At 39.2% G+C, this 25,231-nt stretch overlaps 6 protein-coding genes across 6 annotated transcripts; 3 read left to right on the top strand and 3 right to left on the bottom strand.

Annotated features, from left to right (window-relative positions):
• The first annotated feature begins 372 nt into the window (after positions 1-372).
• Positions 373-4,347, top strand: LOC149702174 (uncharacterized). The gene is made up of 6 exons (XM_089865972.1): positions 373-718; positions 2,526-2,808; positions 2,880-2,953; positions 3,015-3,217; positions 3,453-3,720; positions 3,788-4,347. The coding sequence occupies exons 1-6, from the start codon at positions 373-375 to the stop codon at positions 3,991-3,993; spliced, it is 1,380 nt and encodes a 459-aa protein (XP_089722098.1). The 3' UTR covers positions 3,994-4,347.
• On the bottom strand, positions 4,317-6,828 carry LOC149702175 (uncharacterized). The gene is made up of 3 exons (XM_089865970.1): positions 6,577-6,828; positions 4,803-6,382; positions 4,317-4,742 (listed from the first exon to the last, which is right to left on the bottom strand). The coding sequence occupies exons 1-3, from the start codon at positions 6,617-6,619 to the stop codon at positions 4,338-4,340; spliced, it is 2,028 nt and encodes a 675-aa protein (XP_089722096.1). The 5' UTR covers positions 6,620-6,828; the 3' UTR covers positions 4,317-4,337.
• A 4,098-nt stretch (positions 6,829-10,926) lies between these two features.
• LOC149702176 (uncharacterized) lies at positions 10,927-14,138 on the top strand. Its single transcript, XM_089867078.1, has 5 exons — positions 10,927-11,651; positions 12,311-12,587; positions 12,835-13,150; positions 13,308-13,581; positions 13,649-14,138. The coding sequence occupies exons 1-5, from the start codon at positions 10,927-10,929 to the stop codon at positions 14,136-14,138; spliced, it is 2,082 nt and encodes a 693-aa protein (XP_089723204.1).
• A 4,638-nt stretch (positions 14,139-18,776) lies between these two features.
• LOC149702177 (uncharacterized) lies at positions 18,777-19,551 on the top strand. Its single transcript, XM_089865754.1, has 3 exons — positions 18,777-18,906; positions 19,081-19,210; positions 19,339-19,551. The coding sequence occupies exons 1-3, from the start codon at positions 18,837-18,839 to the stop codon at positions 19,529-19,531; spliced, it is 393 nt and encodes a 130-aa protein (XP_089721880.1). The 5' UTR covers positions 18,777-18,836; the 3' UTR covers positions 19,532-19,551.
• Positions 19,552-20,664, bottom strand: LOC149702178 (uncharacterized). Its single transcript, XM_089865753.1, has 3 exons — positions 20,511-20,664; positions 20,284-20,363; positions 19,552-20,145 (listed from the first exon to the last, which is right to left on the bottom strand). Exons 2-3 carry the CDS (start codon positions 20,327-20,329, stop codon positions 19,631-19,633), a joined length of 561 nt encoding a protein of 186 aa, XP_089721879.1. The 5' UTR covers positions 20,330-20,363; positions 20,511-20,664; the 3' UTR covers positions 19,552-19,630.
• Positions 20,665-22,368: 1,704 nt separating this feature from the next.
• Positions 22,369-23,377, bottom strand: LOC149702179 (uncharacterized). The gene is made up of 3 exons (XM_089865755.1): positions 23,239-23,377; positions 23,030-23,109; positions 22,369-22,891 (listed from the first exon to the last, which is right to left on the bottom strand). Exons 2-3 carry the CDS (start codon positions 23,073-23,075, stop codon positions 22,458-22,460), a joined length of 480 nt encoding a protein of 159 aa, XP_089721881.1. The 5' UTR covers positions 23,076-23,109; positions 23,239-23,377; the 3' UTR covers positions 22,369-22,457.
• Between the last annotated feature and the right edge of the window lie 1,854 nt (positions 23,378-25,231).

Consider the following 25,231-nt stretch of genomic DNA (forward strand, 5'->3'; position numbering starts at 1 on the left):
GAGAAACGTCGCTAATTCGAAGAGTTTTCTCGATGACCAGAATGAGAGAATGTACTGATCTCTACGCTTCACCCCTTTTATTCCCTCAAACGCCGCTACCTCGCGAGAACTTCGATAGATGAAAAGGGGCCTAAAACATATTCCAAACCATTTATGACGTAACGCTGTACTTTGCAATCCATGTCGATTCGGACGTATCATTTCAAGCCGGCGAAACTTTTTCTATAGGGAGCGTGCAAGCGCGAATGGTCAGTCGATCGGCGCGCTACTTAATTCCGTGTCTAGACTTTCTCGTAGCGTGCCATAGAAATTCCAGTTCCCGTAAATTCGCAACTTGTTAGGATTCATTTCGATTAAGCGTCCGAGATAACCATGAGCGGTTTCCTTAACTCTCATCGAAAGGATTATACTTATATTTTGATCTTTTTAACTTTAAACGTACTTTTCTCCAAAGCTTACGCCATTAGTAAAGATGTTAGGTTCGCTTTCAACGCCAGTTCATGCGATACCATGGAACCATTTTACGCGGGACCCTTAGATACAGTGACCACAACGACCGAGGGTGCCATTGCTAAAAACGTGACTAATTCGGATGGAGACCCGACCCCGAGTCAAGAACCAACCGTCCAAAATACGCCACAAATTGAACTAGTAACTGATGCCATTTTCAAGATTAGACTAAACGAAACGGTTTATAGGAGAAATCGTGTTATTCAAAGTAAGTTGTACTTCATTTAGTTTTCGGCCTTATTCGCGATACTCGGAAGAGATACGAAGAAAACCTTGGACCAAATTATAGCCCTATTAGGAAAAGATGGAGATAGCAAAAAACATACGAGATAATAAATAGTCGGAGTTATTTTAAACAGATTTCCTAATCCTGAAGTTGGAATCCGAAAAAAAAAAATGTACACGCAAATGTTTTCTCATAATAAGGAGAATGATTTTTTGGCAACCACGCCAACAGTTAATTATTAAAAGCCTAATTAATTAATACAGTGGTTCAAACTTGACCTTCGGCTTGTCAAATTTGACCCAAACTATCGAAGCGTAACGACTAACGGCGCCATTAGTACACAGTTTAATTAATACACTTAGAAAGCTAATCAAACCTCATTAATTTTTACGAAAAGCGTAATGAGCGGCTTTATTTTATAATCGGGAATGAGTAATAATTCCGTGTAGGCGACGGGCGGCCAGCGGTCAACTCGGGACAGGCTAAAATTGGACTCTCTAATGAAACGCATCGTCGCGTCTAAAGCATTTACGCGTATGAGCTTGGCTATTTCTATGATTAAGAATAATGAGGTCCACTCGCGTTTTGAAAGGTCACGCGCCAAAACTTCTGAAAATAGCGTAACTCCGCGTCTAATAAAATTTTGATATTACAGGTAGAAGTAAGGTAGCTTCGATAAGTCTGATTATTTATAGTATCTCGTATCACTTTTGAACGGTTTGAATTCATATGGGCAGTCACTTTCGTCGTATTTATCGCTAATTATATTATTTATGTTTGTGTACCCATATCTACGAAGATGGTGCATGGCGTTGTTTATTTCTAATCGAGTGCCCTGCCCAAAAAAATACTAGAGAGTGATCCCGCCCAATATCATTTTGATGACCACAAATAAGCTATCGCATTAACCCTAAAGGCTGTCGCAAGCCAAAAGCTATTATTTCCCAGCAACGCGATAATGAAAAGGCGATAACCTTTGTGGTGCGTGACGGGCATTATACGGTTAACTATCTCTTGTTTTGTATATGACGAGCGCTTCACTTGATTAAGTGCGTATTAAGGGCCAAAATATGTTTCGTTACTCGAGGCGTATTTTTATCGTTGATGGAATGAGAAGCCATTCTGCCAAATTTATAAATTAATTAGGGCGTAATTAAAAACGTATTTCGTTTGGTGCTCTATATTCTAGAGTTCATCTATTGTATAATGTTCCTCAAAATGAGCTGAACATACGCTATTATAATAATTACCAATGTTCATTTAACTTTAGCTAAGTCTTAATACTCGGGGTTATAATGGAACCAAGTCCCCGAAAACACTTTCGGTACTGGAATTAATGAAAGTGATTTTCCTCAATGATTCAAACGACCTCGTTTTTTGGATGATTTCTAGCTACGAAACTTAATAGTTGCAACCGTATAAAAGAAGCTATACATTCATTTCCTAGCGCTGCTCCTAGACATTTGTGTATTTATTAAAGAGTCTCGAGTATTGGCAAAGGGTCTGGTTTTCTTTTTGAAAGGCAGGTGAAACGATTTCGTGTACTTCGCTATATTATTGAGCGTGTTTACTAACTTTTCTTCTGTTTACAATCGATTTCCTGTATCGGAAACTCCTCCTCCGTAGAGATCGTTAAGCCTTATAACCCAAAGAATTCGTAACTGTCAAAACTTCGATTTTCCAATGAATTTGAGTGTGACCTTCGCAATAGATCAGTATCAAATTGTTAAATCGCGGATTAGAATGAAGTTCCGGGATTATATTTTATATCAATTACATTTTGACGCAGTTGACTTGGAGGCCTTAACTGAGGAAGTGAGAATCGAAGGATACGCCATTCAAATCCGTCCAGTGTCAGATGACAACGAAGATGAACGCCAAAAGGACCGAGTTGGTAACTTCGTGGGGGACAAAGATAAAATGGAAATGGTTCAAAAGTGCGAAGGTGACAAGAGCGAAGACACTTTTCTCTTTACCGGACCCAACTTTTCTTCCGAGACGATTAAGAACCGAAATACGACCACAGTTTTTTGGAAAGCTCCGGATGAACCGAGTGGCGACATTATCGCGGAGTAGGCGACCTTGAAAAGTTTCTCTATATAAATAGGCCAACATGATTGATAGGGTAACTGGTTTCTTTCAGCGCGGCAGTCATTGTGTCCGGAACAAAGTACTGGCGAGGAAAAAGCGAACAAACATTGACATTCAACGAATTTCGTAAGTTAATTACTTTCAGGGGAAATTACCAATCACGTTGGTAATTGGCCTATCTTTGCAGCACCATCTAGAAGGCAGTGTGGTTTGGAAAAGGGTTGCGTCAGAATCGGAAGAACGGAAAAAGACGGCTGTTCACCAGATGGTTGCGAATATTTTTTAACCTGGCAACTGACGGACGACAATAAAACGGTCGAATTTATCATGGGAGGGAAAGTCCGAGCTAACCAATACTTGGGAATCGGTTTCCTTAATGCCTCCGGAATGGTAAGAGGCTGACCAGTGCCTTGACCAACCCCTTGTTAAATACGTCTTCAAAACTAAATAAAATTAAATAAGATTAGATTTCTAAATTTAAACAATGGCAAATGGATATTTTATGTCAAGATTATACTTTTTAAATGTCTTTATCGATTACCAATACATTTGGCAAATTATAAAATTTATATTTCTTCTAAAATTTCCTTCCAATTCAATCAATAATAACAATTTTTCGTTTCAGTATCCCATTAACATGACTCTTCTGTCTTGCAATCGATTAACCGAAACGCAAGGCGAAATAAAATCATACTTCTTAGCGGATAAGAAAGTCCCGGCTAGCGAAATACAATCGGACTTTCAAAATTCAGTAACTGACCACGATGGACCCGACAAGTTCTGGTGCAAATTCACCAGACCTTTCGTACCATCAGTACCCGAAGATTCTACAATACCTCCTTTGGATTTCAGCGAAAATCTGACACTCATTTACATAATTGGAAAGCTTAATGGTATTTGATTGTGATTTCAAGTCAAGCGTTGTTTGGTTAATCTTTAGAGGTTTTTTCTTCCCTTCAGACTCTATGCCTAATTTACCCGAGAAACTCTTATTTGGTGGAGCCGAAGGGGCCTGGTCAACAATGGAACCAATTATGGTCAGCCGGTACGTGGGCCTAGACATCGTCTTAAGTTCTACGGGAACTACAATCAAATTGGGGCTTCTGAACTCCATTTATATTATTTTGTGCTTTCTGCACTACTCGCGTGCCAGTAGTTTAGCTTGATAACCATCCTAATTAACAATTAACGTATTAATATTTAAATGTTAAAGTTTAAAATACTAATATACCAAAGATACCTAATATCGAGAATTTCCGCACGTTGTTCCACAATAGAAATATTGTTATGGAAATATAAATTTATATTTATATCGTGTTAAATATGATATACACTACGTAAGCTTAAAGAACGCAACGAAAACTGAAAAATATTACTTTAAAATAGCTTTATTTCCGCCAATTGAAAGTGAATTATAAAATGAATTTACTATTTAGCGGTAAAATCTTGTTTTAATTAAATGTACGCCATAGTTTTTACTTAAACTAAAATATTTTCGTCATTAAAATTATTAAATCTTATCCTTATTTAAATCGTGGAGCCAACGTTCAACGCCGGTATTTTTAGTCAGATTTTCAATCTGATTCTTAGCGCTTTCGTAATTTTCCTCTAACTCTTGCAAATTAGAATTCAATTTATTGACCTTGGCTTGCGAAGAGGAATTTTCGTGTTCAACTTTGACGAACTCCTCGCGCAATTTGGCGTAACTGTCTTCGTTCGATTGGCGTATTTTCACCCAGTCGTGTTGAACGTCGAATGATTGTCGAGTCAGTTTTCTGTAGAGCTCGATTTTTAAAGTGATTTGTTCGCGAAGCAAGCTGACCTGACATTGTCTCTCGCGAACCCGGGCGCGGAGTTCCGCTACCAGTAATTGGGCTTCAGTGTCATCGGATGGCAAAGGATATCGCGTCTTACTCTAGAATTAAAAATAAAATAAAATTAAGCCAAGGCTATGGGAAATTAAAAGCGAAATCACCTTGGACTTGGCGTTAACCGCTCCACTGGAAAATACGACTATCATGGATTCGGAATCCGAATCAAACTCGGACGTTTCTTTAGATTTTGAGTCGGACGGAGAAACTTCGGAGACTTGTTTTTGCGGTAAGCTCGAGGCTTCCGTACCTTCAGCGACTAAGTAACGCGATTCCCATTTTGCGGGTCGTGCTTCGGGCCTAAAAGCCTCGTCATCAGAATGTAATTCTACTTGACGGCTGAAATCCTCTTGTCGCGAATGGACCTCTTCTTCGAGTCTAACGGCTTGATCGAGTTCTCGTTGTTCTTCGGGCGTAAAACCTTCTATTTCTTCGGTGTCTTGAAGGTCCGTCTCCTCCGAGAGTCGATGCCACGCTTCGTCATCGACGATAGCGTCATCGAGATCGTGTCGTTCTTGATGAGAAAACTCAATACGATCCTGTTCTTTTTGCAGTTCATTGGGCGAATAAATGTCGAGTTCTCTATGTTCTTTTTCCATTTCACTTCTTACGGCGTCGACGTATCTTTGTTCTTCGGGCGTGTAACGATCAACTTCGTCCGGTACCTGAATCCGCAATTGTTTAGTCAGCTGGTGAGCGTGCGCTTGTTGAGCCAGAAAATTCATTTGTCGTTGGAAAATAGGGTTGAACTCTTGATTTATCAGATTTTGCGAAACATTATGGAAAGCTTGAGTCATGTGCGGACCTCGCCAATCTATTCTAGGGCCTCTAGGCCCGTGCATGATGGGTACAAATCCTTGATATGGTCGAAATGAACTTTCGGTGTGAGGCAGCTTAACGATCCCGTATTGAGGTACCGGTAAAGATTGGGAAAATTGATCCTGCGGAGGTAAATACGGCAGAATTCCCTCGGGACCGGCAGATGCACTAGCTTCGGAGTGCGGCGAAGCTTGCGATGATTCAACTTGGTGGGCCGCACTCGTGGTAACTCCGCGTCTTTGGCGTCGAAATGACCTATTTCCAGAATATCTAGCCAAGGACCATGGTTGAACTGCCGAAGACTCCGTAACTCTCGTATCTGTCGTCGATATATCTTGAGCTTGCTGTTGGGATGGCGCGGGTGGATGTTGAGGAAATTCGTGTTTGATACGAGGAATTCTTGGAATAAAAGGAGGTGGTATAGGACTATCCGGAGGTAACCACGCTGCGAAACGTCCTTGAGGCCTTACTAACGACGGCTCAGTTGGTGCGAATCCTCTATAGTGAACCGGTGATAATCCAGTTGGCGGTTGCCCTTGCGGCCCAACTTGGGAAGTTGCTTGAAGTTGCTCGCGTCCTTTAAAATCAACTGGTGTTGCGCTAGTTAGCGCGCGTCCTTTAGGTCCAATTGGTGATAGCCCAGCTACCAGCAAGCGTTCTTTAGGCCTAAAAGCGAAATTTTTGCTTTTCAAACGTGATGAGGGGGCACTGGATGGAGGAGCATTTGAACTCGAATCACCCGATGCGCCAGTTTCGGGTTGATGACTTTGCGATAAGGCTCTGGCGACCTGACTCGCGGATTCTTGACCTAATTGTCGTTGTTGGGCACGTCCTCGCTCGCCTTCCGGGTTTATATTCAACTTGCCTACAAATATTTAACTCGCGTTTAGCAAAAATTCGGGCTACGTTACAATGGTTTCAAAAATTTGGGGGGCGTTTAGGAATAATTACAGATTTGTAATAATAGCTTAATTTATACGCTACAGGTTCACTTAATAATTCTATGAACTATTCCGATAAGTAAATTAAATACTGTTAAAATTAATCAAATACAATTACCTAATTGTCGATAGGATTTGTTGTTGAAATCTTCGGGATCCATTTTAACTACGCAAGCTACGCACGAATTAGATTTAAACTACTCGGATTAAAAGCTCTTTAACTTGACCCGTTAAAACTCATCGGCGATATGAATTTAAACAAAAGCATAAACGCGCTGATTTCAGATTTCATAAAAAAACCAAGATTAAAATTAAACATAATAAAACAAATATTGCACTTTTTTGAAATAATTTTTTGAAGTTCACGCGACTTTCTCGAGTATTTTATAATAGAGAATATAGAAAAGAAGTCAAAAGAGACTTGTAAAATCATCTAGGGGGTTTCGTTATCTCGGTCCAGTATGTCAGCCATTAGACTTTAAAAAAATGTAAAAATTTATTTTCTAAGCATTTTAGATATATTTTTCAAGGTTAAATTGCGTTTAACATTTAAAATCATTTTAGTTCTAGTAGCGTGAAACCACGGAGAAATATTTCAGGAAAAGTAGCTGCAATGTGACTTGTGTGTTTTATTTTAACTCCAATAAATTTACTCCATGGATAATGAAAATGGAAAACAGCATTAATGTTTATCCCTATATTTGACTGGGAGTAAGAGATACCCATATTGACACCTGCACAAGGAATTTTAACACCAAATCCTCGAATAGCCTGCTTGTAAGCGTATTTCCATAATTTTGAGTCCCCTTACGAGTATATGATGTCTCTTCAATTACAATTCTCCAGCGATTAAAGTAACATAGGCTTTGCGAATTAATTACTTTCAGAGGTACTGATATTAAAATATAATTTATTATACTCATCTACTAAGTACAATTAGGCCTAACTACCGAGCACATGCACACTGTAGGTTTATGGGAAGTAAAATACGAAATAATTACTCTTATAAAAACTTCTTTATTGATTGAAAACTTAGTCAATGCTTAAATACATTTAATAGGTCTTTGCAAAACATATCAATTAAAAGGGGCTTAATCTATACGGAAATTAAATAATTAAAAAGTATCTCTTTTCGTCATTCAAATAAATTAAATAAATTCTCATTGCGTATTTCAAATTTTATTTCCGCAAATTTCTTTGACCTTGTCAAGTTGTTTCCGTTTTTCATCGAGTCTATCGGTCATGGTTTTCACTTCCAAGGTCAGCTCGAGTATCTTGTATTCGTTTAAGGCGTTTGCCCATTGAGCCAGCTGGACATCCGCGAACAATCGATTCGAAGGCGAAGCCGCGCTACCTTCGTTCTCTTCCTTCCAATTCCTGATGAGATCCAGGAAGTCGCCTCGTTTCATATTGATGTCCTCCATCTTCTTAGCGAGTTGAGCCTCTAGCGCTACCAACATTTTTTCGGACTCTTTCAAACGGATAATTAAATCGTTAGTGATGGGTTGGTTCTCAGCCACAATCCCCGAAACTGGTTCTTCCGCTCGACTCTTCTCGGAAACATTCGCCTCTAATTGGGCATCTTTCTTTTTACCACTAATTTTAAATGGACTGGCACTAGCCGCCATTTTAAATGGTTCCGCATTGGGGTTCATGACTGCTAAATTACTTTATTTACCTCGTTAATCGCGGAGATAATTCAGTGGCTGAGAAGTCAATATTCGAATGGAAATCTCCATATGAAACAATGCATTTTTATAAAATATTCCATAAAAAAATTGGTCTATTTTTGATAAATTTTTTAATTATTAACCACTATGAGAAAACGGCGCTACTTACGACTTTCTAAGCGCATAAATTAACTGATCTTTATGGATTTTCGTTCAGGGTATTTTCCATTGAGCTTGCGTAAAATTGTTGCTAATTTTATTGGCGCTTCTTTTGGGTTGGCGCGAGCGCACGTGCTGAAACTCTCAGGGTATTTAGTTTACAAATTACTTTAGGCCGATCTCCCCCTTAACCGGGGTAAACGAGCGTGACCTCAAAGGCGACGTCGAGAATCAATCTCTCACACTCTCAAAAGGGGGTCAAATCCCTCCTCCAGCAACGGATAATCGCCTAACAAGTGAAACTCGCCCACCTGACCCACCCATAGCCACGTAAAAAAGAGATCAAGACGCGACCTTCGCAATGCAAATACGTCGTAACTGCGCCTTCATTTAATTCACAATGGATTGAAATTCGCGTGATCATTAAGATGTATATTGTTAATTGAAAATAAAGATTTTTCTGTATAAATATATTAAAACAGGAAGTCATACCCAAATTCCCGATTAAAATAATATTATTTTAATTAAAATTAAACGTTAATTGTACTGTATAACGCAGGTAAATCATAATGATATGGTACCAAAATACTCCGAATGAAGAGATACAGCTTCCTCGCTCTGAAATAGAAAAGAGAGGGTCGTAAGCGATCGGTCGGTGCGCTCCAAGTACCCCGTCACTCTGTAGGGATTAGCCGATTAAAAGTGTATCAACCGAGTTTGCTTAAGCCTCAGCTCCAATACAACCGGATCGAATCCCTCTCAGCTGCTTCCAATGACGTCTTTTTCAATAAGAACCCATAGACCATCGCGAGTCAGCCGCGTCCTTACCTTTGACAAGCCTATCCTTTATTAAAAATCAGCGCTGAACGCGAAACAGCTCCGAGTTCCTACGGAAAAGGTCCATGGAAATTTTGCACAACAAACAGTCAGGGAGAGAGCGTAATCTTTTTACGGTTTATTATATGGTAACAAAAGGACGGTGGGGACCGATAATCCTGGCTTGACTTAGCGGAGTTAGCGTTGCAGGCGGCAGATTGATATCTTTGTTGGATATTGCCACAGTCGCACGTGCACGTGGCTACTTGACGGCGGCTACCGTGTTAGTATAATGCGGCTCTCACTTTGTATATTGTGTCATTGATTGCTACCAAATTATACTTGTTACCGAATTGCCTTACGCAAATTCATTATATAAACCAAGAATAAACTCGATAAACCAAACACTCTACGGTGGAATTGAATAATATTACGTATGATCAAAAGGTCAAGAGGTTATTTAATTTTTCTAGGCTTCTAGACAATGACCTTACTAGAATTAACAAAGGAAAACCAATAAGGAACAGGCCTAAATTGAGCTCTAACTAAACAAAAAAGCAATATTTAGCTAAAGCTTATAGAGAATGTTAAACTTATTTTTGTCTAAGGTCTTAACATTATTAAAGCGTGTCATAAATACGCAAAAAGAAGGCTAGAATCTCGTCTATACAGATTCTTTTGCTTTTTGTATAAATAGTAAACTCTTGGAGTAATTAAAAATAGAGTTTTCACGGAGAAAAACAAAGATAAGAATTCTCACGGTATGATATACCGGGTAAAAGAAGTAATATTGTGTACAACTCGCTGAAAAAAGGTACACACGCCTATTCTAGACGTAAATAAATTTAAGTGAAAAAATGCCTCTTATGTTTAATTACTCCAAGGCGGCTATAAGACATTAATAGCCCGCATCACGCACCACGACTCTAAGCGCTGGCATCCAAGCAAGCTCCATCGATTTTCCGAGCAGCATATGCTAGCTTTCCTATTGGTTAAGCAGCCCTCTCTCGTTTCATCCAATCAGAGTCAGGAGAAACCAAAACTTGGGAGCAATTCCAAAAGCCAGACGTCCTTTCCCCATTCATAATATCAGCGGCTTGGTTTGCCTCGTAATTCCCGTTGAAAAAACTCCTTTTCCATTAGGAATTTGGGACAAACTAAGACTCTCAACGGCTATATATCATACGTAACAGCCTTTGGTAGGTTTCGGAGCGTATAATTCAATGGTCTACACGCGTTTCCCTGCTCTATCCTTCTTCGGAGGCCATATTGGGGGAGTAGGAGGAGAGATATTGGCCTACAGAAACTTCCTCGTCAAAGATGTAATGGAGCGTATTCGATTTTTGACACGGCTGGCGGCATAGTCAACTTTAAATTTCTCTTCCAACCAGAGCTCGCTGGCCATATATATATGTACCCTTATATTCTTAACGATTTCATATTCTTAAGTTTAAAGTATAGCGTCACAGACCCAAATTAATTGATGATTTTTAACCTCATTGATGAAATTTAGGATTGGAATTTCGTATATTAAAGGTATTATAGAAATTAGAAGTAAATTAATTAGAAGTTGTTTAAAATCAACTTCGTTTTAGGTTAGTTAGTACGCCATTATTTCTAGCATAGATGAAAAAATGCCAGAAAATTAATTAGGATTTAATTTGCAAAGTTACTCTGTAGAAATATGTATCACGGATAAAGACGTTTTTATCTAATTAAAAGCCACTTCTCCAACCATTTATAAATATCTCCGAAACTAGTTACGTATTTTATTTTTTCGATAAATATAAATTGGAAAACTATTATTTTTGTAGATTGTAAAAATGGCCCCTGCAAGAACGTGCGTTCGAGTACGCGGAGGGGCGGTCTTTCCGGCTTTGAGCAGGCAAGTAGTCGGGAATCATCTCCAGGAAGAGACACGAGATGATCCAGCCTCTTCTTCTTCTTCGGTCCGTCCGCCCCGAAGTTATCGACCAGGTTGGCAAGAAGCTTCGTCATCTTCTTTGGCAGAAACGGGACCCCCGTCGGGTGCGGAATCTGGGGGTCCATACGCTTCATCCGTTCGGCGCCGGGACAAAAGTTGGGCATCACGGCTCGAGAGCAGCATGCCGCAGGCAGTGCCGTCCAACTCTTTAAGCGATTCCAACGAAAATGTCGGGAGAACAGGTATTGGCGGGGAGGCGCGCAACCGTTTTCACGCTAGGACGGCTCCGGCTGTCGACATGGCGACTAATTCGACCGTAAGCCCGGCTACGGTGGTGCAGCCGACAGTTTCTTCATCAGCGAGCTCGTCGGCAATTCCGACACTGTCCCCTACCGCCGCCGCTTCCGCCTCGGCCGCCGTAACGGCTTCATCCTCCCCCTGCCCGCTGCCACAGGCTGTCGCAGCCGCTACATTTTCCACACCTGAGTGCCATCGGAGGAAACTGCATCAGTCGAGCCACTCTTCCACCATCGAACCAAATACTACAGTCGCGGCCACCGCCTCTTTTCTCGAATTAGCCGCTGCCGCCGCCTTCACTTACGATTTGGGACTGGGCACGTTCAGGTGAGCATTCCCCTTATACTCAATCGCCGTAACATCCATCCTCAAAAGCGATAATCCGCCGATTTCAACTAACAAAGTCTCTGTATAACTAAGGCCACCCCTCTAACTAGCAAAGGATAAATTTCTACAAAGAAAATTGACCTACTTGCTTTAGATAAACTCTTTTACGCGTTAATCTTCTAGCAAGAAAAAAGGGGCAAAGTAAATTTAATAACCTTTTCTTCTCTCGCATTATTGATTATATCTATGGGAAATTATTTTTATAAACAAAAGACTAGAACCAGAACCAATTTTCTACTCTAAATTAATTTTACAACTTTAATATCTAAATATTTAGCGGATTAATAAAATAGTAATCAAAATTAAAGTAGATTTTGCTTTAAAAATTAAAACTAAAATATAAATTTATCGGCAGAAACGCCAGAATGTTAGCTTCTCCCTGAGCCGCGGTGTATAGCGGGAACAACATTTCTACAGGGTCGTATTGGATTAACACGGGCTCGTTTCAGCCTGGAAGTCGGCTTTGCCCTCAAACTTAAACGCGACAGAATAAATTTTCCTAAAAGTTCTTTCATGTTCTAAAACTCGAAAACCAACTATCCTATAGGTAAATGCTTAATATCCAATAATTTATTGATTATTTTGATCGCTATTAACAGGCATCCAGGCGCAAATATCCCAGCAAACAATTCTGGCGCCATTTCATCGCCTCATAACCCGGTTTCCAACTCATCATTGCATCCCGGAGGTCACCACCACCACCACCATCCCGTGAGCCCTCATCACGTGTCCCATCACCATTCGTTGCACCACGCCCCTTTTGGAATACACGCCACGTCCTACTTCGGTACGGGAACCCCTCAAGACGAAAACTACAATCCCTTAGCCGCCTGTTGGAGCGATATTCAACAGAGTAACGCCGCTAATCACCCGCAGGTAGGTCAGAGTTCATGCCTTAGAAATTGGCTCAGTTTTAAACGTTCTATGATAGAACTTCTATCCATACTGAATTATACTACTTAAATCGTTGATAATTAGAAGATTAGATGAGATGGGTTTTTAATCCAATACGCGTGTTACCTTTCCCATTTTAATTGATTGTATTTTATAGATAATTAAGAGACGCTAGATTTTTGACAATTTTTCGGTATTATTTTTCGGATAACCCTATAATGATTTTCAGGCGGCCGCTTTCGTCGGGTACCATCATCATCACCGGGATTCCTCGTCTCGGTTGGAGGGTCCGGTTGGGTTAGCGTGCGCCGGCGTAGGGGAATTCTCTCCGTTCTCTCATCACCTTGCGGGGAGCAGCGCGGCGCATTGCGGCGGCGGCGGCCCTCTCTCCAACGGCTCTCCGGCCAGATCCGTCTCCGATATGGCCGTGCAGAGATTTTGCCAACAAATTCGCGCCAATAACACGGCCAACGGAGCCACACCCAATAACGCTAATGGGAATAGCGCCTCCCCTCATAACAACAACTCCACTAATTTATCATCAGGTAAGATATTACATTAACAATATAGCTTTGAAGCGTTAAAACTTACCAAGTTGAGGTTCAGATCAAAAATGAATTCATTTTTTTAATCGGAATTCGATCTTTCGAGGCTTGATTTATTTGAAAATCCGTATTTTTTTTTCGGTTTCCCGCTACCTAGGTTTACACGCGGTTCCGAGTCTGTACCACTTGAGTCACCATCATTCGGGGGGTCCCTTGAACAACGTGACCGGTCACGCTGGTCGACAGAGTCTGAACGGACATCACAACTCTCACAACGGGCATCACCACCATAAATCGAAACCGAGACGTCGCGTTGCCACTCTGGCCCAAAGAAGGGCCGCCAACATACGCGAACGTCGCCGTATGTACAATCTGAACTCCGCGTTCGACAAGCTCAGGAAGAAGGTGCCCACCTTCGCATACGAAAAGAGGTATGTTTTTATAAACTCTTAATCGTCTCGAGCGCGTATACAACACTTTAAACCCGTACCTGTTCAGGTTATCCCGTATTGAGACCTTGAGATTGGCCATCATGTACATCGCTTTCATGACCGAAGTCATCCAAGCCAGTTCCGTACCAGGAAGCCGAGGACAGAACGGTTCCTCGTTACGAAACGAGAACCATCGTTCTTCCACGTGCGCGGGTACGGGGCAACTCGCCACTCACGGCAGATCCTCGTGCAACTACGAAAACCACGACGTCACTTCCAGTCTGATTACCGATTCCTCGCCGCAAGTCTCGCTTCAAGGTCACCTTCAGCATCTCGGGTCCAATAGATCGCCTTCTTCGTACGGGTCGACAACTCACGAGGATAGCACGTGGGATTCGCCTCTGGGCTCTGATTCTAGTCCCGATACTTGCCCTTCGCCACAACCCTCCGCCCTAACACCTATTGGTAATCAGACAAATTTACTGGCCCTACCAAACGACGCTATGCCCAGTTTATGCCCGCAAGCTCTAAGGGCATTTTCTTCAAGAAGGATTTAAAAAGACGGAAGCATTTTATATCAAAGGTCACGTCAAATTGGTCGACTGACCCTTAACATAAGATGCGTATAATTAAACCAGGGTGTCTTAGCTATTCCAAGTGGTAGTATAATCCCCCTAATAGTAGGGGGAAAACTACTATCATAATAAGATTTCCTCAAATAGCTAAAAATACTGTATATTTTGGGCGTGAAAATCCGAAACTGTAAACACGAGACTGAAAGTCGATCACTGAATTTAATTTTCATTTATATAATTTTTGAATTAAAATCATCTATTAACTTCTGTCTCAATTAGTGGAATTTGGAATGGTATACCAAACGCGTCAATTAGTAGGTTTTATAAACCACATTTTGACATATTTGGTGTTATTAAATCAGTTAAAGACGTTTCGGGGTAGAAAAGTGAACTCTCCTATTTGAAGATATACAATCACCCGCTCGCTCATACGCAAAAAATGTCTTCCAAAAATAATATTCATAATATTTAATATAATAAAGTGTATAGCGTATCTATCTAGTCCAAAAAAATAAATGTTTTAAAAAGATTAATAATGTAATATCGGTCATGTCATACTTGATATAAATAATAAAATATGGTACAGTATTTATTTAATTATTTAGCCTATTACTTACTTTCATAAAGAAAATGATCAACCTTGAACTAATTAATATCAGAACGGACACGCGTTTTACTTTTAAAGGTTAAAAGTCTATTAGCACATTGTTGGGAGAAAAATGGCGAAAATCGTTAAGTAGCTTCACAAGTAATGAAGTCAATAAAAAGTTTCTAAAACACAACGATAGAAATCGACCCGCTTTCATTGCTCATAAAACAAACAACTCGCACTGTTAAGAAAAGTTTCCGAACTTGCTTTCTCAAATACGAAATACTAAAAAGTACTAATTAACCGCGTGTTTACTACAATAGTTAAACACGAGCTAGTGTTTGCCAACAATTAAAACGCAATTACAACTATTGTCGAATGCACTCTTGGAAGGAATTGAGTTTAATGTATAAGGAAGTGGCTAATTTACTTTGAAAGTTACCCAATCTAGTTTCGGAGATACGATTTCGCACGATTCTGAGGGAAATTATGTATGTGGTTTAGTTCATGTCGAAAACAATGTAGCGTGATGAAGAAACATATTTTGAGCAACTGCGCGCTTATTATATCCTATTCAAGCGGTTCCTTTTCACGAATAATTACACGTTAATTCTAGATAAACAATTTTATTACAGGGTAATTGTAAGGTTCCAGTTGTTTTATGTATTAAGTTTTCCCACGTATAGCGCCTTATTCATTTTGAATAGAAAATACTAGATTTTGCCAACGTGTTTTATCTACAGTTTCCTCGTACTTCTCGATTTGACAAGACGTGTAAAAAATTTGAAATTGATTTGATAAGACATATTTTACCTCAAATATTAAGGGATAGTTTCAAATATGGTTCTAACGCTGCCGACATATTGCGAGAATCCAGGGGTTTCTAAGGAAAGACCTTGTTTAATCGGAATGATCGAGGTACGAAGATAAGGCACGTTTCTGTTGACTTAATAAGGTTTATTAACCACTATCTCTCGTTATAGAACACCTTGAGTGTGGATTCGGTTAACAAGGTTGTGAAGAGCGTACTTCAATTGGTCATGCCCCTTTTAAATTTTACTTGGTAACCATTTTAAATTCTCGTCTTTGAATTAAAATTAATCTACTTAAATGGCCCATGCAGTTTCGATATCAAGGATATTCCAACGGAACTGATGACGAGCGAATTGGACGAAAATTTCTACGTTGAGGTATTTAAAAAGTTAATCATTCGCGAACATTCGAAGACAATTAAAAATACGGATTATCTTTCAAGGACGCGCATATATTATTTATGCCCATGGACACTTCGGCTTTCGGTAGCTTTAAGTATCTGATTAACACGGCTTGGATGGACAGTTCCGATTCTTTGATCGTCAGTAAAGTGCCCAAGAAATACGAAACCAGCGTCAGTACACTGATTTCTTGCCAAGAAGAAGTAACTCTCCGCCAATTAAACGTTTCTAATTTTTATAAAGAAATATCGTATAATTTTAAATCATTACATTTTCAAGGTGAAATGGCTATTCGCAGTAACTTTACCGGGCATCGCGTTATGCGCTACTATTATTCCTCGACTTTTACGCGTGAAACCAGCGACATTTCACTCTGATTGTTACAACAAAATTTGGAACGTAATCAGCCCGTTTCTGGATCAAGGTGCTGGGTTCATTTCCAAACCGAACTACGCGAACTTAAAAACTTTATTTTCTATTAGGAATGGTCCACGTTGAGAAATACGTCTCGACCAGGATTTTACTGGGTTCGTGGTTATGGGCTACTATGGTAATCGGGATCTATCTGACGTCATTCATGAGGTCAAAGCTTTCAGCCATCAACTACGAGACTATCGATAATCTCATGGACTTTTTGGATCACAAAGACACGCTTCCGGTTATGCTATTGAATGTGGCCGATTACAGAGTGTTACGGAAAGACGTAAGTCTTTGCCTAGCTACAAATAGAAAAAGGACACAGTCTTGCCGCGGTACAAAATTTAATTTTTCAGGCTGAAATTGATGAATCCTCCAGGAAATTATTGAGTATAATGAAAGCCAATCCAAATTCTTTGGTGGATTTGCCGACTCTCTTCACCGACCATCATTTCTACGAGGCAATTCAAGATGGTAGCCAAGCCTTGGTAATTCATCACAGACTGTGGAAATGCCTATTCGACATTGTAGAGCATAGTCCGGACGCTCGTTACTATTACAGTACAACAGCCATAAGTCCCGGGGTCATGACCTTATTCTACAATAACAGTTTGTCGACAGCAGACCAAGAAATATCTAATAGACTGTGAGTATAATCTAGCTTTAAGGTTCAAGAGATGATTTGAGGTTTGAAGAGTCCATTTTATCAGGGTTTTGCGAATAGCCGAAAGTAAATGTGTCGATCAAATTCTGGCTTTCAATACTTACCTGATGGAGAAAACAACGTGGCACCCTGACACCGAGAGCCTAGATGAACCAACTTCGTTTAAGGATGTTGCCCTCTTAGTTTGGTTCATTTTGTTAAGCCTAATCGCGACATTTCTGATTCAAACCCTCGAATTATTCTTATTTAAACGTTTCGCTATAAATTATAGGCTGTATTAAGCGCAAAATAGTTCAGTTACGTCAACGCGTCACGTGACCAAAATTGCAGAGATAACTAGAATAGGTATAGCATTGACAAAAACCCCTTAGAATGTACGTTACGCACCATTAAAAGTACGTATCTCATTAATGTATAAATATTAAACAAAAACACTATTTAATGTATTTATATTAATCAAAAGCACAAATTAATGAATATTAAATCAAATAAATGAACTTACTCGTATAATTGCGACTTGGCTTATATATCAATGACATTGAATTCCAATTGAAATTAAGAACGACTAAAAAACTTTACTTTTTCTCACCAAATAAAATATTTTACAAAATCCGTTTTTTCAGAATTTTTTTTATCGCCAGCTGATTTTAAACGTATTATTATAGGTCAAAAACAAAGAGCAATAGTAGAGGATACGGAGGTTATTTTTTAATTATAATAAATGATATTTAAAATGGCAATTAAATCAACTTTAATTTAGAAGAAATATTTTTATTTGACTCGAGGGTTAGATTTTTAATTAAGAAGAACGAAACGACGTTAATTATATTAACCGATATGAATGTAACTTTGTCTGTCGTGATCATAATCTTCGTAATATGGACATCGGGTAAATCACGGTACTGAGTCATTGTTTTTAATTTGAAAATAATTAACTTGAATATTTAACAGTGTTGGTGCGAGAAACGGCTTCCCAAGATTGCGTGTCGCAGTACGAATTATGTTACGAAACTGGCGTAGTTCGATCCGGAGATTTTGTTATGATGAATCCCTATTACATGGAGATGCTTAGCAAGACGGGCATCTGCAAGTACTTAATTAGCTTTTGAATTATAAGTAACTTAATAGCCAATAAGAATGACGCTGGATCAAACCTCGATTAAGAATAATCTAACAATTACCTTTTGTAATATTTTATTCCCAATCTGAGACGAGACTTATTTCAGTTTCAGATACCATTTTAAAAAATGTTACGCCAACATGCCTCCCGGGTGTTTCGATTACCCTCAATTCACGCACGTCCTGAATAGATTGGAAGAAATCAACGAAAAACTTCGATGTATCGATAAAAACGTCTACTTTAAATTGATGTTCAGTACCACGGTTCATATCGTATTTGTCGTACTGATTTTAACAATTAATTTTCAAATTGAACTTCGTTAAGAATTAACATTCTATGGAAATTTTAAATTTGTAAATAAAATTAAATTTTTTTATCAGAAACCGTACTTACGATGTTAGATATCATAATTTTTACTATTAATAATAATAAGAAGAACTTGAAACGAGTGGTTTACGAAGAGATCTTAATTTCGAGAGCAATTAGTGAAAATAATTTTGCCCCTAAGAGCTTTTCAGATTTTTGTTGGTTTATCATTAGTTCTTAATTCAAGGAAAGATAAAATCTCTCATAAGGAGACTCTAGTGTCCCAATTAACTTCCAATTGTTTAAGGGTACCCTTCCCATTAAGATTCTTTTGGTAGCGGTAATTCTAAAGGATAAGGTCTCGTTCTTAATGTCAATAAGGGACATGAAAATCGCTTCTACTCGCATAGTGACCATCTTAATTTTGTGGAAATTTGCTGGTTAGAATATTCTTAAATTTAATATTAATTGGCATAAGTCTACCATCCTTTGTAAGTCTGCACGCTCCCATAATTCTGCTACGCGATACCAGTCACGCAGTTGGGGTTGGCTAGAGTAAGGAAGCGTGATGGATAGCGCGGGTGTGTTGAAGTAAAGGCATATTTCGCATTTAGGCGCGTCACCCGATGACTGTCTAGAAAATTACTGGAGATGCACCAAGGTGGCTCGTATCAGATCTGAATATCTGTTCGTTTATAATCAAGATTACTTGGAAGATTTCACCAAGAGAGATGGATTTTGCGAGTATGTCACCTGTTGTTATCTTTTACTAGTTCAAGTGAAATTTGAACTAAAGTGTAGATTTACGTTTTTCGGTAACTTTTTTTGTAATATATACTCTCGCGCAACAGTTTAAAATTTGTATTTTGCAGATACAGGTTCTATTTCAAAGCCTGTTGCAACAACTTGCCACCCGAATGCGCCATGGAAGCTCGCATCGTTCGAGTCAGGGACAAGTTAGAGAAAATAAGTAGTGACGTTGGATGCGTCGACTACTGTCTATTCCACGATTTAGTCCCTGTCGCTCTTCTTTACGTCGTCCTGGTTTATTATACATTATATTAATAAAATAATTTCGAGAGTAATATTGTTTTAATTATTTAAATAGATTTCTCTTTATTTTCATTTTAATTTGGGAACGCGTTCCATTTTGTTTAAAAAATTCTACGCCGTTTTTGGACAACTGTTAGCTTCGCAACATAAGCCAGCTGTGCAAGTAGATGTACAATAATCAGAAGTTGGAGTTACAGGAGTGTCTGGTACTGGCGGAGGAGTGCATAATACGTCTTCAGCGATGGTTTGATCAGGGCATTCAGTTAGAAGAAGTTTATCAACGTTCAATCCTTTAGCGAGATCCAATATAGGTTGGCATAAATTCAGCTCGTCCAATAATTTGTCGAGGGTCAGTTTATTGAGGAGACCGCCCGTGGTGAGACTACCGAGGAGATCGCCGAGGTCACTGCCAAGTTTGCCAAGGAGACCGTTCTCATTGTTGAGAACAGCATCGAGAAGATCTTTGAGAAGACCACCATCCGCTACTGCCGCTTCAGGGGCCTGGCAGAAATAAATTTTACCGTCGGAAATGCAACACACTTGGCCGTTTTGCAACGTAATCGTTCCGTTGACGGGTAGATTTTGGGTAGCCTTGTCGCAGACTGGACAGTCAGAGGCAGTTATATCTATACCGAGGATCGAAAGTTAGTACTCATACCCTAGTATCCCCTTCAAAATCAGGGGTGCAATATTCAAATTAAGATGTTCCTGGTGTGCTGTTGCCGGATGGAAAATGTAGTGCAAATATTAACTTTGAATCTTACCATAAGCAGCCAAAACGACCAAGAGGGTTACAATCAGAGCGTTCATTATTGCTTTGGATTTGGTATTGACTACGAGAAATCTAATAAAAAGAAGTTTTTAAATCAAGTTTAGAAAACTTGAAATATTAAGGGAAAATTTAACTTTTTCACAAAAATATTGAGGTGTATAAAACTTGTATTCAATCAAGTTTCACGCTTAAAGGAGTTTAGAAAGGTTTTCAACTTACCAAGTAGTTAGAACTTTAGTATTAGAAGACTCGTTCTTCTTGACTGTGTTCAGAAATGTGATTTCCAATAGGGCACACTCCCCGTTATATAGCAAACTTAAATGTCAAAGGCGGCCACTGTCGCTATGTCGAAATTTAACTAACACGCGATTCCAAGAATTCCCATTGAGAAATATCCGAGAACACGCACGAAAAATGGAAATACCAAAGTATGACGATGAGTGTAACTCAATTTATAATAGCAATCACGAGGGAAAGTACGCTGCTCTATTACATTCCTGTCAGGAACGATATATTACAAGAAAACACGTGTTTTATATAACTAGAATTGTAGGATTAAAATGTCAAACGGTTGTCGGTACAGTTTCGTCTGACGCGTGCGGCTAGGATGACGCGTGCAAAATTTTGAAATCCACCAGAGCTCTATTTTCATGTACTTATTATAGTCAAGACAGCGAAGTTAATACTGGGTATAAGAGTTGGCATCCATGGGTTAAATTATGAAACGGTCTATCTTTGGATTTTGTCAGAGGCCGCTGGACTGCTTGGGGGGAGGGGGAAGTGAAATCTTAAAAAGTAACACTTCATACCAGGAGAGACACGAGAGTATCCTTGGACTATGGTTATGGTTATGGTTATGGTTTTGTCCATATGTCGGAGGGTGGTGGGGTAGAGGGTGACCCCTCTATCTATCTAGGTAGGCCTATAATTAGGGTTGGTACCCTTAAGGAACGATGGTACCACGTTTCCAATTATTGGTCCTCGTATACAATTAGTAATTCCTTAGAATCTTCTCTGAATAGACCATTTCACTAATTCCAGATGATAAGCCTACCACCAAGAAGCAGTGCACTGCTAGAGGCAGTGACAGTGGGCTAGCCCCCCCCCCCGCGTGTAATGAACTCGGCCGACGTCTGGGGTCGACTCTTGGTGCGAGGGAAGTAACCTAAGAGAGCAGCCTCTCGTCCCTGGGTGTTGGTTTCCGTTCAAGTAATTAATGGAGTGGTCTATATTGATTTTCCCTGACCTTTTTAGGTCGAAAGTGTAAATTTTTACAGCACGTTTTAAGTGCTCATAATTAAATAAACTCGATCTACATTAAGTTTTCCAATGTATTTGTTGCACCAAAATAATTAAGAAACATTTTAACTATAAATAACAGTCTAAGAGATTTTTTTAAAGACATTTACTTTATAAAAACAATTCTAGACATTTTTAAGGCTTCTTCTACACTTTTCTGCGTTAAGAGAGGATGAGGAGAAACTTTCATTAATCTTTCAATAAAGCCTTATCCCCAGAAATTTTACCCACTAAAATCTAATTCCCTAACTTTGCTTAAACTTTTAAAATTCCCTGAGTTTTCCCTGACCTTTTCGGCCCATTTTTAAGTTCCCTGACTTTTCCAGGTTTTCCAGGATTTCCAGGTACTGTGGCAACCCTGTAATACCCAAAATTATGAGCCTAAATTTATTTTCATGTATATTAAATTGTGTCGAAGGAAATGTTGAAAGTCCCGGGAAAGATATTACGGGTGTATAGGCACTTATATTTATGTGTGTAAAACTGAATATTGGTCTCCACCTTCGGTCTCAACTGAATAGCGCCCTTTTTTCTAAAGAGTTTTACTACTACATTCGTTTAAAATTTGAATTTTGAGGATACAGGTTCTATTTCAAACCCATTTTGCAACAACTTGTCCCCCCAATGCCCTATATGCAAGTTTGCATCGTTTGACAAGTTGGAGAAAATTCAAAGTGTTGTTGGACAGCTCGAATACCGTCTATTCTGTGATTTAGTCCCCATATCTCCAATTTTAATCGTCCTGGTTTCATTATACTTTATTTTAGTAAAATAATTTCGAGAGAGTTATATATTTTTTGGAATTAATGAAATAGATTTATTTTTCATTTTCATTTGAAAAAAGTTACAACTTTTTTTTTAATTCTACTACTTTGGACAATTGTTAGCTTCGCAACACAAGCCAGAGGCGCAAGTAGTGTCGCAATAAGGAGTAGGATTAGTTGGAGTTACAGGTGTGGTTGGTTTCGGCGGAGGGTTGCACTGTACACCCGTAGCGAGAGTTTGACCGTTGCAAGTTGATATTAGAGCTGTACTCAATGTAGGCAGCAAACCATCAAGGAGCATCTTCACGGGTTTGCATAAACTCAGGTCATTTAACAAGCTCACGACAGCACCATTGAGAAGAGTATTGAGAAGACCTCCATCTGCTTTTGCCGCTTCGGCAGTCTGGCACAAATAAACTTCACCCTGGCTAATGCAACAAACTAGGCCATCTTGCACCTTAATGTCTCCAGTTACGGGTTGATTATTGGCAGCTGCGTCGCAGACTGGACAGCCAGTGGCGCCAGTGGCAGTTACATCTATACCGAGGATCGAAAGTTAGTACTCATACCCTGGTATCCCATTCAAAATCAGGGGTGCAATATTCAAATTAAGATGTTCCTGGTGTGTTGGTGCAGATTGGAAAATGTAGTGCAAATATTAACTTTGAATCTTACCATAAACGGCCAAAACGACCAAGAGGGTTACAATCAGAGCGTTCATTATTGCTTTGGATTTGGTATTGACTACGAGAAATCTAATAAAAAGAAGTTTTTAACTTGGATTATTAAGGGAAAATATTGAGGTATCTAAAACCCGTGGGAAGTTTCACGCTTTTCGTTCGTACAACTTCGCTTAAAGGGATTTTGAAACGTTTTCAACTTACCAAGTAGTTAGAACTTTAGTATTAGAAGACTCGTTCTTCTTGACTGTGTTCAGTAATGTGATTTCCAATAGGGCACACTCCCCGTTATATAGCAAACTTAAATGTCAAAGGGGACCACTGTCGCTATGTCGAAATTTAACTAACACGCGTTATGATGAATTATAGTTAAGAAATATCCGAGCGCACATGCGAAATTTGGAAATACCAAAGTGTGATGATACGTCTAACGCAATATACCATAGCAATCACGAGGGAAAGTACGCTGCTATATTACATTTCTGTCAGGAACGATAAATTACAAGAAAACACGTGTTTTATGTATAACTAGAATTGTAGGCTTAAATGTCAAACGGTTATCGGTACAGTTTCGGCTGACGCACGAGGCTGGGATGACTCGTGCAAAATGTTGAAATTCACAAGAGCCCGGTTTTTCATGTACTTATTGAGTTAAAGATAGGTTAGTTAATACATTCGTCCTAGTTGCCCATGGGTTAAATGTCCGCTGAGGGGTGGGGGACGGGAATTAAATCTTCTATAGTAACTCTTCATCCTCGGAGAGATACGAGATTGGCCTATGAGTGACGTCATGGTCGTTCTTGGACGATGTTCGAAATGGTTCTGGTTCTGTCCAAATGACCGAGAGTGGTGGGATCTAGGTATGCCTGTAACCTCAAGGTCACGATGTTACCACGTTTCCATGTATTGGTCCTCTTATACAATTGGGAATTCCTTAGAATCATATTTGACCCTAAATTGTTGAAATTTAAATTTGTTTTGGAGTCTAATTATAAAAAAATTAAGGATTCAGAGAGAGAGAGAGAGAGTAAAAAATTACATCAACTGATTAAAAACCACGTCTTTACCTTAATCCATAGTGGATTAAGGTACATGTTTATTAATCCGATTCTATTTGATTTAATTAAATTAGAACCCATTCTGAAAAAGTTTAATACATGATTTTAATCTGAATAATTTCTACGCAAATTGGTTCGTACGAGACCTTATAATGAGATTATCATTTTGGGTCTCATCGTAGGTTAATTACGACAACTACGTGAATTAGGCCTAGAATCCACCTAAATTTCTCGTCGTAAAATAAGAGCAGCTGGTTTCGCGCGAGCGTATAGAATTAAGGATATCGTCGCTTGGTAGCTATAGTACATTCGCGTTGGAAACGGCAATCGAAACGGTTGTATCGCACCTATTCTAAATGTACTACAACTACCTACACGAAAAACGTGTAAATGTCGCTTATTACAAGCAACCTTCGTCGCCATCATTCCATATTTCTACGGAAAACACGTTGCAAATTGAAAATAACGAGTCAGACACAAAAATGAGGCTTGGGTTCGTAAAACCATAAGTTTCTAAGATATGTTCCTTCCATAAGTATGACACTACCTATGCTTCGTAATGCTAGAGACTTACTGCGTGAGAGCTAGTTCAAGAACGACAAGCGAGCTGAATTGAAGTCCTACCCTCGGTGGTTAATTTTGCAGGACTTCCATCTAGGTCCTATTTAGTCTGTACTAAGCCTTTGACAACGCCTCACCAGGCGTCTTCGCTTTACCCTGAATCTATGTCCTACGTCACTTCGTGATAGCGAGTCAGTAACCAGTGAAAAACTTATGGAGCATAACTTAAGAACTTATGGTAAAACTAAAGCGAAGGCTATGAAATATATTGCCACTTCGTACTAAACCCTCCTTGATTTTGCACTTAACCGCCAATCCAAATAACAAACGTCAAACTATACAAACAAATCGTAATTGATATTTACCTTAATGATAAATACTAATAAAATATTCATAAGCTCACTTCACACTAAAGTATTATTATTCATTATGGCGATTACACAACACTTAGTATTGATTTAAATAAATAAACCAAATTACTAATACCTCTTCAAAGGGATAATGAAATGGTAGGGCAACCATTCTTACCGATGTTTACGGGAACCTAGCCGCTACGCTTGCATTATTTTAGAATGAAT

This window comes from Phalangium opilio, unplaced genomic scaffold (genome assembly GCF_054372755.1).
Source record: "Phalangium opilio isolate 3A_F unplaced genomic scaffold, DU_Popi_V2 ptg000017l_1, whole genome shotgun sequence".
Taxonomy (NCBI): Eukaryota; Metazoa; Arthropoda; class Arachnida; order Opiliones; family Phalangiidae; genus Phalangium; species Phalangium opilio.

Excerpts from the sequence above, each read along its gene's own strand:
- LOC149702176 (XM_089867078.1), top strand. The coding sequence starts at position 10,927 with ATGGCCCCTGCAAGAACGTGCGTTCGAGTACGCGGAGGGGCGGTCTTT. Across the intron at positions 13,151-13,307 it reads CTCCACTAATTTATCATCAG|GTTTACACGCGGTTCCGAGT; the intron begins GTAAGATATTAC and ends CCCGCTACCTAG. Across the intron at positions 13,582-13,648 it reads ACCTTCGCATACGAAAAGAG|GTTATCCCGTATTGAGACCT; the intron begins GTATGTTTTTAT and ends GTACCTGTTCAG.
- LOC149702175 (XM_089865970.1), bottom strand. The coding sequence starts at position 6,619 with ATGGATCCCGAAGATTTCAACAACAAATCCTATCGACAATTAG. Across the intron at positions 6,383-6,576 it reads CAAATCCTATCGACAATTAG|GCAAGTTGAATATAAACCCG; the intron begins GTAATTGTATTT and ends AAATATTTGTAG. Across the intron at positions 4,743-4,802 it reads CGGTTAACGCCAAGTCCAAG|AGTAAGACGCGATATCCTTT; the intron begins GTGATTTCGCTT and ends TTTTAATTCTAG.
- LOC149702177 (XM_089865754.1), top strand. The coding sequence starts at position 18,837 with ATGTCAATAAGGGACATGAAAATCGCTTCTACTCGCATAGTGACCATC. Across the intron at positions 18,907-19,080 it reads AATTTTGTGGAAATTTGCTG|GCGCGTCACCCGATGACTGT; the intron begins GTTAGAATATTC and ends TTTCGCATTTAG. Across the intron at positions 19,211-19,338 it reads AAGAGAGATGGATTTTGCGA|ATACAGGTTCTATTTCAAAG; the intron begins GTATGTCACCTG and ends TGTATTTTGCAG.
- LOC149702179 (XM_089865755.1), bottom strand. The coding sequence starts at position 23,075 with ATGAACGCTCTGATTGTAACCCTCTTGGTCGTTTTGGCCGTTTATG. Across the intron at positions 22,892-23,029 it reads GGTCGTTTTGGCCGTTTATG|ATGTAACTGCCACTGGCGCC; the intron begins GTAAGATTCAAA and ends TCCTCGGTATAG.
- LOC149702178 (XM_089865753.1), bottom strand. The coding sequence starts at position 20,329 with ATGAACGCTCTGATTGTAACCCTCTTGGTCGTTTTGGCTGCTTATG. Across the intron at positions 20,146-20,283 it reads GGTCGTTTTGGCTGCTTATG|ATATAACTGCCTCTGACTGT; the intron begins GTAAGATTCAAA and ends TCCTCGGTATAG.
- LOC149702174 (XM_089865972.1), top strand. The coding sequence starts at position 373 with ATGAGCGGTTTCCTTAACTCTCATCGAAAGGATTATACTTATATTTTG. Across the intron at positions 3,218-3,452 it reads TCCTTAATGCCTCCGGAATG|TATCCCATTAACATGACTCT; the intron begins GTAAGAGGCTGA and ends TTTTCGTTTCAG. Across the intron at positions 3,721-3,787 it reads CATAATTGGAAAGCTTAATG|ACTCTATGCCTAATTTACCC; the intron begins GTATTTGATTGT and ends TCTTCCCTTCAG.